This window comes from Engystomops pustulosus, chromosome 2 (assembly GCF_040894005.1).
Source record: "Engystomops pustulosus chromosome 2, aEngPut4.maternal, whole genome shotgun sequence".
In the NCBI taxonomy this organism is placed as follows: domain Eukaryota; kingdom Metazoa; phylum Chordata; class Amphibia; order Anura; family Leptodactylidae; genus Engystomops; species Engystomops pustulosus.
Window position 1 is genome coordinate 170,054,337 of NC_092412.1, and position 13,785 is coordinate 170,068,121.

General features: G+C 40.0%; 1 protein-coding gene across 1 annotated transcript in view; it reads right to left on the bottom strand.

The window, feature by feature from the left end:
* The window catches only part of MYO19 (myosin XIX), a 521,756-nt gene that overhangs the window by 101,001 nt on the left and 406,970 nt on the right, over positions 1 to 13,785 (bottom strand). The window contains exons 15-16 of the mRNA XM_072133499.1: positions 13,538 to 13,714; positions 13,147 to 13,293 (exon numbers count right to left, since the gene is read on the bottom strand). Of these exons, the coding sequence (XP_071989600.1) occupies positions 13,147 to 13,293; positions 13,538 to 13,714 (324 nt within the window). The remainder of the gene's footprint in view (positions 1 to 13,146; positions 13,294 to 13,537; positions 13,715 to 13,785) is intronic.

Below are 13,785 nucleotides of genomic sequence, written 5' to 3' on the forward strand. Positions count from 1 at the left end.
GGGTTACAGCCAGGGTCCCATATGTGCTTTTACCTTTTTTGTTTTGTTTCCCCTTCCCATCTTTGGAATAAATGGAGGTGAAAATTATTGTTTGGAATGTTACAGGTCTTAACCCTAATCGGGTTAAAAGAAGAGCTATAAAGGATTGCATTCAGAGGCACTCACCTGCCATTGTGGTATTGATCAAAACTCACGTGATTAAAGAAACTATACATTAAATTGAGAGAAACGGTTTGGAAATTCATTAAACTTTTTCTTCTATGGATTATGGGGTGAGTTTACTGGTGCATAATAGAATCAACTTGAAAATATAAGAACTGTGGTTGGACAAACTGGGAAGATATATATTCATGAATTGTGTATTGGAAGGTATTTGCTGTGTATTATCATATCCAACCCCCATAAACTCGTGAAATTATGAAGTGTTTACTACAATTTTTAGAAAATAAGCCGCAATGCCCCATATTATCATGTGGAGATTACAATTGTGTAATGGACGAAAAACAGGACAGGGCTTATATTTCAATGAAAAGAATAATAGAAGGAAACTTTAAAAATTTATGTATAGAGATTGGTCTAATTGATATTTGGCGCCATAAATATGGGTGAAAAAAGCCTTTTCCTGTTTTAGTAGTTCATACAAATCATTGTCTAGAATAAATTTGGCTCTATGCAATGACAGATGTGTCCGATATGTTGAAAAAAATGGTATATGAAGTAAATTTCCTAGCCGATTATTCGCTGCTGACTGTGGATCTCTGTATGACCAATGCTAGTTTAAGAATATCAGCCCCCTTTAGAATCAACTCGAATTGGCTATCAATAATTGATGAGGGTGCAGTAATAATACAGGTTTTTTAAACTGTTTATTGAGCTGTACAACATAATACAGTATATTAATAAAGAATGACCATGTCACATATATACTCATGATAACATACTATACAAGTCATAATACAACAAATAATACAGTAGTACCTATGCGCTAGACAGAGTAATCCAACAGACATGGAGGTTTGAGTCAGTACAGATCATTGGTCTTACATAAACCAGAAGAAAACAAAACCAATAAATGAAGAACAAGTAAACTAACATGCCCGTGTGATAGTTTCTTTAGGCGGTTTGGTCCAAGAGAGTGCAGTATTTACTCGCCTAGCTCAGATTTAGGATGAGCATCAAGTACTTGACAATATCGCCATTTTGGACTTCACAATTTATCTGATATTGTGTCACAATTCAGTTATGGTATAAACTGTCAGAGAGGAGTCACACCATGTGCCCCATACTTTATTAAACCTCCCTGGGCGTCCCCCATTTTTATACACTATTTTCTTATAAGGAACAATTTTGTTAACCAGTTTCTTCCATTGTGCGATAGGCAATAGATTTCCTAGCCATAAATAAAGTTTCCTTGATTAAGGTTTGCTTAGAGTGAGACCAATTTTCCTCATCTCGGATGCCCAAGAGACATATTAAAGGAGTGATGGCAATGGTTTGCAGAGCACTTTAGAAAGTGTTTCGGCAACAGCTGTCCAGAACGAGGAGATGGAACTACATGCCCAAATCATGTGCCAAAAATCTGCTGGATAGGTAGACATTTCGAGGATGTCAGCCTCCCCATTTTATATAAACGGAGGGGCGTCAAATAGCTTTGGTGGATGATATATAATTGATTTAATTTATTGTTTACCGATGGGGAGACATATATTGTGAAGCTCACAGTATACAGACGGTCCCCTACTTAAGAACACTCGACTTACATACGACCCATAGTTACAAACGGACCTCTGGATATTGGTAATTTATTGTACTTTACTCCTAGGCTACAATAAATAGCTGAAACAGTTATCAAAGGTGTCTGTAATGAAGCTTTAGTGTTAATATTGATTCTTATGACAACCCAACATTTTTAAAATCCAATTGTCACAGAGACCAAAAAAGTTCTGGCTGGGATTACAATGATAAAATATACAGTTACGACTTACATACAAACTCAACTTAAGAACAAACCTACAGACCCTATCTTGTATGTATCCCGGGGACTGCCTGTATATGGTTATTAACATTCACCTGTGGAGTATAAATACCCCCTTTTAATACATTGTTTATGAATTGTATATTTAATTAATCACGTATTACATCACAAAGGAAATGATGTCACGGAGCATTTTTTGTATATATACGTACTGGCGTTCGCCACTTTTATGCTTGATAAAGATTCATTCGAAACGTCGCACTTATCATGTTTGGATGCACATGTAAATAAACCTTTTGGAATCCAATTTTTGGTGCTGTGGCTTTCTCCTTGGAGACATATAGGTGTGACTCCAGTATCTCTGACACTATCTCCTCATTTACTTCAGGGATAAGTTCAGTCCAAGAGGCTATAGCCTTTAGGGTTGCACCTTGTACTTTAGCATTAATAAGGAAGGAATAGATTGTGCATATTATACCTCCAGGTTCTTGGGATTTCACTATCAAAGGATACAGCTGGTCTGGGTTCTGGAAACTGGGTTTGAATGGCGTGTCTCAATTGAAGAAATTTGTAAAAATGTGTACGCTGTAGCTGGAATTGGGCTTGTAATTGACCATACGATACGAATATGTTTTCTCTAAAAGCATCTCCCATCGTGCGCAATCCTAAGGTATGCCACATGTCAACATCAAGTAATTGTTGTAATTGGGGTAATACCACAGTGGGGTTTCCAAGGGAATCTCATTAAACGGGCACAGGGCTTTTGTATCTTTCCATACCACCCTAGCCACTCTATGTACAGGAAGTAATTCTTTCATGCACCCCACTCAATCGTGCAATATAGACCAGAGACATTTAACATCTAAATATTCAGCTAGTGTACGCTCGGGGCGTGGGGGCAAGATGGGGGTTAACCATCCAGAAAGGTATTTAAGTTGGCCTGCTAGATAGTATAAGAACAAGTTCGGCAGTGCCATACCCCCTAGCGATTTAGGGCGTTGCAATTTAGCAAATTGAAGTTTAGAACGAGATGAGCCCCATATAAACGGGACAATCATAGAGTCCAAGTTCTTGAAAAATACTTTGGAGACGGCGTCTGGAGGCTGCTATGGAGACGATGTGTGGAGGCAATGGGGACGGTTATGGCACCTGAGGTAAACGTAAGGAGGTGAGAAAAGAGGAGTGAAAAGATAGATTTTAGAGGTAAAAGGTTATAGGTTGTGGGTTGAAGGTTTCTGCAGCAGACTAATATAGATACTATCAGAAATGGAAGTGGAGATATTACCGATAACCAAGAGAAAATAAAGGACATCTTTGTAAAAATCTAAGAAGTTATATAAAGTTGTATACTGGTGGGGACTGGCGGGCTGTATAATGGGTGGCTGGCTATATACTGGTGGGGCAGGCTGGCTATTTACTGGGGAGGGCTGGCTGGGTATATACTGAGGGGGCTGGCTGGCTGTATACTAGGGGGGCAGGCTGGCTATATACCGGGGAGGGCTGGCTGGCTATATACCGGGGACTGTCGGCTGGCTGTACAGTGGCTGTACCTGCACTTTGTCATAAGAGAATCTCTAGGAACGCATTACTTTCAGTTCACATGTCTCCCCTTCGGAATTTCAACGGCTCCGAGATTGTTCACCAAGTTGATAATAGTTCTCACGTCAATCCTGAGACTACAAGGAATAAGCGTCATGCCATACCTAGACTATTGTCTACTAAAAGCCTCATCTTAAGCTCTTCTGGAATCTCACCTTCAGCGCACTCTCTTGACCACGGTTTCCTCATAAACCATCAAAAATCGCATCTGACACCCTCTCACAACATAATTTTTCTAGGGTTTGTTACAGATTCTCTCAACTAGAAGATCACTCTATCTCCAGAAAGAGTAAAATCCATCCAGGAAATGAGGTTCAAGCTCCAGAGTCAACGTACAGATCAGCCATGAAGGTTCTAGGGAAGATGAACTCACCAATTGATGTGATGCCATGGACCAGGGCAAGAATGAGGTCCCTCCAAAGAAATCTTTTGAAGGCTTGGTGTCATGGCAAGGAAAATCTGCAGTCATATCTGACGGTCTCTCCACAAACGTTCAGGGATCTCTCCTGGTGGCGGACACCGTCCTCTTTCCTCGAGGGGGTGTGCTTGGTTCCCGAGCCCCAGAAGGTCCTCACTACGGATGCGTACTCCTGGGGCTGGGGTGCCCATATAGATCATCTTTGGTTTTATACCAAATGGAAGAAGAAGGATTCTCACCTGCCATTGAATCGCAAGGAGCTGAAGGCAGTCATATTAGCTCTGTTACACTTTCAACCAATATGACGCGGCTTCAGAATTCTTGTACAATGAGACAATCTAGCCACGGTTTATTATATAGACAAACAAGGCGGCACCAAAAGCAATTGTATGATGACAGAATGCAACCTTCTCATGAACTTGGCTCAACGCAACGTTCCCTCCATCTCAGCAGTCCATATCAGGACTGCCTCAGCAGGCTAACCCCAGCATCTAGCGAACAGCCTCAGCAGGAATATTCTTCTACAGTCAGAATGATCATTGAATCATCAGATTTTTTTCTCTACTGACGAACAAATGGGGTATTCCACTAATAGATGTGATGGCAACGGAGGAAAACTAGAAATGTGCTCACTTCTGCACACTATGTTGCTACCAGAAAGCCCTAGCCCTGGATGGCCTATCAATCAACTGGTCACATCATTTGATATATGTTTTTCCCTCAATAGCCCTCATCCCGAGAGTACTGATGAAGATCAAGTCATCGCCATTCTTCCCTTTCGCCCGTGCAGGGCTTGGTTCTCACTCGCATGATCGCTTTTGAAATAAGATCCTATCAAACTTCCAGTGTCCCACAACTAGCTCTCTCACAAAGAGATAATTTTCACCCGAATCCAGCTCCTGTCAGTCTCTTCAGCTAAAGGCCTGGAGACTGACAGGGGAAATTTTAAGAAGTTAGGTCTATCAAAAGAAGTTATAAACAGCCTCTCCGGTAAAAGTTTACAATACAGTTTGGTCCCTGTTTAAATCTTGGTGTTGTCTCTCAAGATTGGATCCAAATCCTCATCCTCCAGCTCCCTCGTGGGACTTGCCTACAGTTCTAGAACAACTCATTGGCTCACCTTTCGAATCTTTGGAGAAGGCTCCTATCTAGGGGGTTATCGGTAAAAACTCTCTTTTTAGTAGCCATTTCTTCCGCAAGGCATGTTAGCGAGTTACAAGCCTTATCCCATAGGGATCCATACTTAAGGGACTTCGTAGAATGCCTTATCCTTAGAACCATGCCAGGATTCATTAGCGGCAGAGGGGTCTAAATGTGGCGTGCTTGTCCCACCCTTCATCATAGGTATTGCTGATAAGTCTTATTGTTCCTTGTGCTGCCTGTAGGATGATCAGGAATGAAAAAATTTACTCAAGAAATTTTATTTTCCTGGAGTCCAAAGGAAAGAGAAGGCACCCTCCCTTCTTAATATGGTTTTAAAAATTAATGCTGTTTTTAATATACAAGGTGTCCATGCTACCAGGGAGCTTATATGGGTGGGATTAACCACACTTTGTGGTGATTGCTCATTGCTGTTCTAACTATTCTCTATGTGATTATATCTAGGGATCATAATCTTATTGCTCCTTGTGCTGCCTTTGGACTCCAGAAAAAGAAAATTTTGTAAATTTTTTCAATTCTTAGACCGTCTAAAAACAGTTTGTGTGGAGTTTAGTAACTCCACCTACATCACATGGTCAGACCTACTTGTTTTGACGCCGCCCACAGTATGGGCCCACTTTTACAATTTTTCCAGGGCCACTTTAAATTCCCAGACCGCCTCAGCATCTCATTCTGTCCCAGACAGCAACTTTACACTTTTGAACTTAATATGAACCTTCTGCATTTCTACAGAACCATAAGCCTCAAGACCTATTTTCCGGACAAACCCCCAGGTGCACCTTCTACCGAGAAGAGTACCTCAAGTGCGTCAAGAATTAACCTTAAATACTTAGTACTTTATACCAAGAGTATGTTTATGCCACAGAAGTTATCACCCATTGTTGAGGCATTTATTCAATTGATGAACGGAGGTCAAGGCTTCCTTAAAACAACAAGTAATCTGGGCACAATAGATTAACAGGCTCTGAAATCTTAGCCGTGACAAACATGTAAGAGAGGGCCGATCATTGATGGAATTCTATTCTGATTTTATCTGGTCTTTGAGGAGAATTATTTTCTTTTCCAAAACAAGTTCTTCATACAACTACAAGGGAAGGCCAAGGGATCCAACATGCCTCCATCCTATGCCAATTGCTACACGTCAGGCATTGAAGACTGATATATCAATCCTAACACACAATTTCAGCAACATCATGGAAATGATTCATAGAGGACATATTCTTTATTTCAAATTCACCATCAATTAAAACTGTGAGCTTTCTAGATACACTAGTCATGAAAATTATCTTGGTCATTTATCCACCGACATCTATAGAAATCCAACGTATAGAAACAGCTTATTACATTTCAGAAGCAATCACCCAACAGCCCTCAAAAAGGCAATTCCTTTGATCACAATTTACAAGATTTAATCAATTAGTCACCGATCCACAAATTAGAAAAACTAAGGATCAACAAAATGCCCCAATGCTTTAGGCTATCCGGAGGAAATTGTCCAACAAAGCCTCCAACCACACACAAGAACATACATGAGCAACACAAAGAGGATCACCTTTATTCATATGTACCACCCTGCCGCAAAGTGATACTCTAGGGTTGAGGAATTCCACAGCCCAGTTCTACCATGTACCAAATGACAACAAAACCTCAGTGATATGTTTATCAGAGCAGATAATGATAATTAACATTGCTTCTGTTTTACAGAAACGTTAAAGGTTAAATCGTTTTAAGGTGCATCCGGCAAAAACAAACAACAGATTGCATATACAGTGCAAGGGACAGGTCGGAGTAGAGCACAACCCCAAATACAGTGGGCCTGCTGCCTCAGGGTTATTATGACATCACAGACAGAAATGGAGAAATCAGGGTTAGGTCGATTAGTAGACGGTGGAAAGACTAGAAGTTCCATTTTGGAAGGATTAAGTTTCAAGAAGAAAGAGGATATGATTTAAGAGACGGCAGAGAGACAGTCATTGGCTGGAGTAATATTACGTGCAGACTTTTTTCCACAGGGAAACTCCCAGATGATGCCCCTACACGTGTTTTTGCTCCCAAGTCTTCATTTGGTGGACTGAGTGTGTGAGCACTGACAAACTCAACTCTGCCTCATTTTGTGAGCAGTAACATGACTACAGCCAGATAATCTGCACACAGACACTTAGGGGCATATTTATCATATCACTCATGCATCGGCGTATGATTGCCCTGCCGATGCATCATCGCAGCGACATAGATCAAGAGGCTTCTGCCTCTTGCACAACGTTTAGAAAAAGACGCACCCGGCGAATTTTCACATATGAAAAGTCGGGGCAGCAACGAGTGTGCCGGCGTGGGGACAGTAACGCCCCGCACCGGCCCATGCCTAGCCTGCCCCGCCACCACCCCCTCACGCCCCAATGCAGTGAAGGTGGCAAACAGTGCAAAATAATCGCAAGTGCTCTGGCGTGGCGCAGAGGTCCTGATACATATGCCCCTTATACTCCATTGGCTATCTTTCTTAACCACCTCCCACAGGGGTATGTTCATTAAACAGTACTTAAAACTGCTGCCTAGTGCTCTATACACACAACTTCTACTGCTGATTTACGGCTACTCCTGGCGTGGCCTTTTCTTTTTCGCCCTGAGCTCAGTTGGGTGAGTGCAATCAAATAGCACATTAGTGCATCAATGTTTAGCTACATTTAGCATCTTTCTAAATACTTTCTTTTTGTTACGTTGTTACATTGTTTGACAAAGGCTGAGGTTTCAGCCAAAACATCATGAAGTTGTACAGTGCCGCAATAAAATTTTCAAAGTCAATTGCACGGCAGCACTCCACCAGTCGGGGTTCTACGTCATAGTGTGCCGACGGAAGGCTCTCCTTGTTGCAAGACATATGAAAGCTTGCATACATGCAAAAAAATAAAAAAACACATGGAGGACTCCCAGAGTATGAGAAATAAGATTCTCCGATCTGATGAGACAAAGATTGAAATTTTTCGTGTTAATTCTAAGCAGTATGTGTAGAGAAAGCCAGGCACTGCTCATCATCTGTCAAATACAATCCCAACAGTGAAACATGGTGGTGGCAGCATTACGCTATGTGGGTGTTTTTCAGCTGCAGGTACAGGACGACTGGTTGCAATTGAAGGAAAGATGAATGCCGCCAAGTACAGAGATTTCCTGGATGAAAACCTTTTCCAGAGTGCTCTGGACCTCAGACTGGGCCGAAGGTTCACCTTCCATGGAAACAATGGGGCACATTTACTTACCCGGCCCATTCGCGATCCAGCGGCGCGTTCTCTGCACAGGATTCGGGTCCGGCTGGGATTTAAGATGGTAGTTCCTCCGCCGTCCACCAGGTGGCGCTGCAGTGCCGAAAATAATCTTAACGCCCCGGAATGCACCATCCCATAGAAGGTGAAGGTGAGCGCTCCCCAAGCGACACATTTTCGGTTTTTAAATGTGGCGGTTTTTCCGAATACGTCGGGTTTTCGTTCGGCCACGCCCCCCGATTTCTGTCGCGCGCATGCCGGCCCCGATGCGCCACAATCCGATCGCGTGCGCCAAAAACCCGGGGCAATTCATGTACAAGCGGCGCAAATCGGAAATATTCGGGTAACACGTCGGGAAAACGCGAATCGGGCCCTTAGTAAATGACCCCCAATGTGTACAATAGCTTTGTCTCTCTGTGGTGAATTGTTGAGACATTTGGCAGCTCTTTTTTGCGCCTTGTGCATGATCATGTCTTCTTACTTGCGATGCATGTTCAGTTTTGCCTATCCTGGCAGGCACAAATTTTGGTTTCTTTTTGAGATTTTTTGTTCCAAATGTCTCAAACCCACATGGACACAAGCCATGTGAGGGGGTTATATGCAAGAGAGGACAGTACTGTTAATTTGGAATTTGAGGCTGTGTCCTGCATTTTTAAGCACTCCTGTCACACCCCAGGGAGATAATGACATATGAGGCTGCGGTCACAGGTGGTGTTAAGGGTGAGGTCACACATTGCGTTTTGATTACATTTTGAAACCTATTGCAACATCTGAGGCGATGTGATTTGCCTAATTACATTACTGTTAACATTTGCATTTACAAAACTCATAGTAAACGTGATGCGTTAACGTCACGTTTATACTGCATCTTGTAAATGCAAATGTTAACAGTAATGTAATTAGGCAAATCAACTCTCCTCAGCTGTTATAATAGGTTTCAAAATGCAATTAAAGCACAATTAAAACGCTACGTATGAGCTCACCCTTAGAAGTAACCAATAATTTTTTTTTTAAATGTAAATGCAAAAATTTCTGAATTTTCAAAAAAAAACAAAAAAAAAACAGGCTACTGTGCAAAATTATAAACATTTAAAGCATGTGAAATAATTCCAATTTACATGTAAAAATAGGGTCCATGAAAAAAATCCTGGCCCGGGACCAGTTGAAGATTTGCACCTAAAAAGTCGCAAAAATAAGCAAAAAAAAAGTGATACATAAGTAAAAAGTCGCACGGAACATCTGTGAAACTATAGGCACACTGCACAAGGTGCAGACCAAGGAGTACTTGAAAAACAACAAAAAAAGTCGCAAATACGACAAAAGTCGCAAAAATGAGACAGTTTGACTAGCAGAAATACAGATACATGTCCCCCAATGACTCTAAGCACACAGATAATCTAATAAAGCAGTGGCCTCAGAACAACTCTGTAATCATTTTGACTGACCCTGACAGAGCCCTGACATAAACCTAATTGAGCATCTGTGGAAAGACTTGAAAATTGTTCACCATCAAACCTGAGGGAACTGGAGAGGGTCTGCAAGGAAGAATGGCGGAAGATGAATGGCGTTAGATCCCTAAGTCCAGGTGTGCATCATTCCCAAGAAGACTTATGGCTGTAATAACTCAAAAGGTACTGAACAATACTGAGCAAAGGGTTGTGAGTATGTGAGATTTCAGTTTTTCTTGATTAATAAATTAGCAAAACTATTTACCTTTCTGGGGTTATTTTTTGCTCAAGATGGGGCGCCGAGTGTACATTAACGAGTGAAAAAAATAAAACTTTTTTGATCCTACCAATTGTCTGCAATGAAACCATACCCATTGTACATTTTATGGAGATATATATATATATATATATATATACACAGTGCCTACAAGTAGTATTCAACCCCCTGCAGATTTAGCAGGTTTGATAAGAAGCAAATAAGTTAGAGCCTTCAAACAAGAGCAGGATTTATTAACAAATGCATAAATCTTACAAACCAAAAAGTTATGTTGCTCAGTTAAATTTTGATAAGTTTTAAACATAAAAGTATGGGTCAATTATTATTCAACCCCTCAAACCACCAGAATTCTGTTTGGTTCCCCTAAAGTATTAAGAAGTAGTTCAGGCACAAAGAACAAGAGCTTCACATGTTTGGATTAATTATCTGTTTTTCCAGCCTTTTCTGACTATTTAAAACCCTCCCCAAACTTGTGAACAGCACTCATACATGAACAACATGGGAAAGACAAAGGAGCATTCCAAGGTCATTAGAGACAAGATCGTGGAGGGTCACAAGGCTGGCAAGGGGTACAAAACCCTTTCCAAGGAGTTGGGCCTACCTGTCTCCACTGTTGGGAGCATCATCCGGAAGTGGAAGGCTTATGGAACTACTGTTAGCCTTCCACGGCCTGGACAGCCTTTGAAAGTTTCCTCCCGTGCTGAGGCCAGGCTTGTCCGAAGAGTCAAGGCTAACCCAAGGACAAGGAGCTCCGAGAAGATCTCATGGCAGTGGGGACATTGGTTTCAGTCAATACCATAAGTAATGTACTCCACCACAATGGTCTCCTCTCCAGATAAGCACGTAATGTACCTTTACTTTCAAAGTGTCATGTCAAGGCTCGTTTACAGTTTGCTCATGATCACTTGGAGGACTCTGAGACAGACTGGTTCAAGGTTCTCTGGTCTGATGAGACCAAGATCGAGATCTTTGGTGCCAACCACACACGTGACGTTTGGAAACTGGATGGCACTGCATACGACCCCAAGAAAAGCATCCCTACAGTCAAGCATGGCAGTGGCAGCATCATGCTGTGGGGCTGCTTCTCAGCCAAGGGACCTGGCCATCTGGTCCGCATCCATGGGAAGATGGATAGCACGGTCTACTTGGAGATTTTGGCCAAGAACCTCTGCTCCTCCATCAATTATCTTAAGATGCGTCGTCATTTCATCTTCCAACAAGACAACGACCCAAAGCACACAGCCAAGAAAACCAAGGCCTGGTTCAAGAGGGAAAAAATTTTGTTGTTGCAGTGGCCTAGTCAGTCTCCTGACCTTAACCCAATTGAAAACTTGTGGAAGGAGCTCAAGATTAAAGTCCACATGAGACACCCAAAGAAGCTAGATAACTTGGAGAAGATCTGCATGGAGGAGTGGGCCAAGATAACTCCAGAGACCTGTGCCGGCCTGATCAAGTCTTATAAAAGACGATTATTAGCTGTAATTGCAAACAAGGGTTATTCCACAAAATATTAAACCTAGGGGTTGAATAATAATTGACCCACACTTTTATGTTTAAAATTTATTAAAATATAACAAAACAACATAACTTTTTGGTTAGTAAGATTTATGCATCTGTTAATAAATCCTGCTCTTGTTTGAAGATTGAAGGCTCTAACTTATTTGCTTCTTATCAAACCTGCTAAATGCAGGGGGTTGAATACTACTTGTGGGCACTGTATATATATATATATAAAATGTACAGTGGGTATAATATATATAAGTGTGAAAATGAGCAGCACTCCAGACATCAAATCTCGTGAAACCTGTGGTCTCTTTTATTCCATGTATAGAAGTAGCAACGTATCGGCTCGTATAGAGTCTTTTTCAAGGCTATATATATCTATCTATATATATCTATCTATCTATATCTATCTATCTATATCTATCTATCTATATCTATCTATCTATATCTATCTATATCTATCTATCTATATCTATCTATATCTATCTATCTATATCTATCTATATCTATCTATATCTATCTATCTATCTCTATCTATATCTATCTCTATCTATATCTATCTATATCTATCTATATCTATATCTATCTATCTATATCTATCTATATCTATCTATATCTATCTATATCTATCTATCTATATCTATCTATATCTATCTATCTATATCTATCTATCTATATCTATCTATCTATATCTATCTATCTATATCTATCTATCTATATCTATCTATCTATCTATCTATCTATCTATCTATCTATCTATCTATATCTATCTATCTATATCTATCTATATCTATCTATCTATCTATCTATCTATATCTATCTATATCTATCTATATATATATATATATATATATATATATATATATATATATATATATATATATATATATATATATAGAGAGAGAGAGAGAGAGAGAGAGAGAGAGAGAGAGAGAGAGAGAGAGATATATATATATATATATATATATATGGGAAGAAAGGTAAATTCCAAAATGGCTTTTAAAAGATTTATGTTTTTGTATTAAATGTACGTTACATCTGGTTATGCAAATTTTTACGTGTACTTCCACGTAAAAGATGAAAAAAAAATTACGTTCAGAAGGGTACTGCATCAAATCTTTTTTGGATGACACTGACACTGTCATGACATTTATATACATGTTATCTAAATGGGGCATGTGCAAATAAGACGCAGGCAGTCGTGAAGGGGTTAAAGAATTGTAAAAATTGACCTGGACATTGTGGCAACAATGTCGCTCAGTTACAAAGGGGTTAAAGAATTAACTTAGCACTAGGGGGTGGATAGCACATTTGATAGGTGGGAGCCTTTTATTGGCAAAAATTACAAAATAGTTTTTGAAGTTGAAAAGCTCAGTTTCTTTACTTAAATTAATTTAAAGGTAAAAGTATGTAACCATTTACAATAACTCTCTGACTTTTGCTGCTCTCAACAGTGGCAAGTTTGGAAATTCATACAACAGAATAGCATATAAAAAAGTACCATAACTAACCTTAAATTTAGATACTACTGTTACAGGTGCAATTCTGCTGTGTGCACCAACTTCAACATTGTTGTTGACCATTAGTGGAAATAACTTCTGAAGAAGGCAGTCATTAGTCTCATGCAATAACTGGATAAGTTCTGGGGGAACAGGGTCCTATGTATGGAAAATAGAAATAACAAATATTAATATAAAATTTAGCGGTGACGATGCTTGCACACTTCCTTTTACACAGGGAGTCAAAGACCCCCATATTCCCTGATTGATAAGGGCCCCATAATAAAATATTTCATCTTCATAAAGACTCCCTTGAAGGACAGGTCTTAGACTGATCAGTAACTACCTGAGAAATAAAACATTTCTTAAATTTTAAAAGCCAGAATGAGAATCTTCCACTTACCTTATTTTTTTCTACCATTTCTTCTACTTGATATGTCACTTTTCCTGCGTAGTGTGATATAACAAAGTTAGGTTCTTTATAAAATTTATCTCGACTGAAGCACCTATTGCTTGAGAGATTTGCTTCAAGTCGTGACTGGAGCTGGAAAGCATCTGAAGAACGATTCAAGCGACATTCCTGCAAAGTTTTTAAAATAAAAATATAAAGCTCATCAAGTTTCTTTCACATGTTGCTTGTCTAATTGTAGT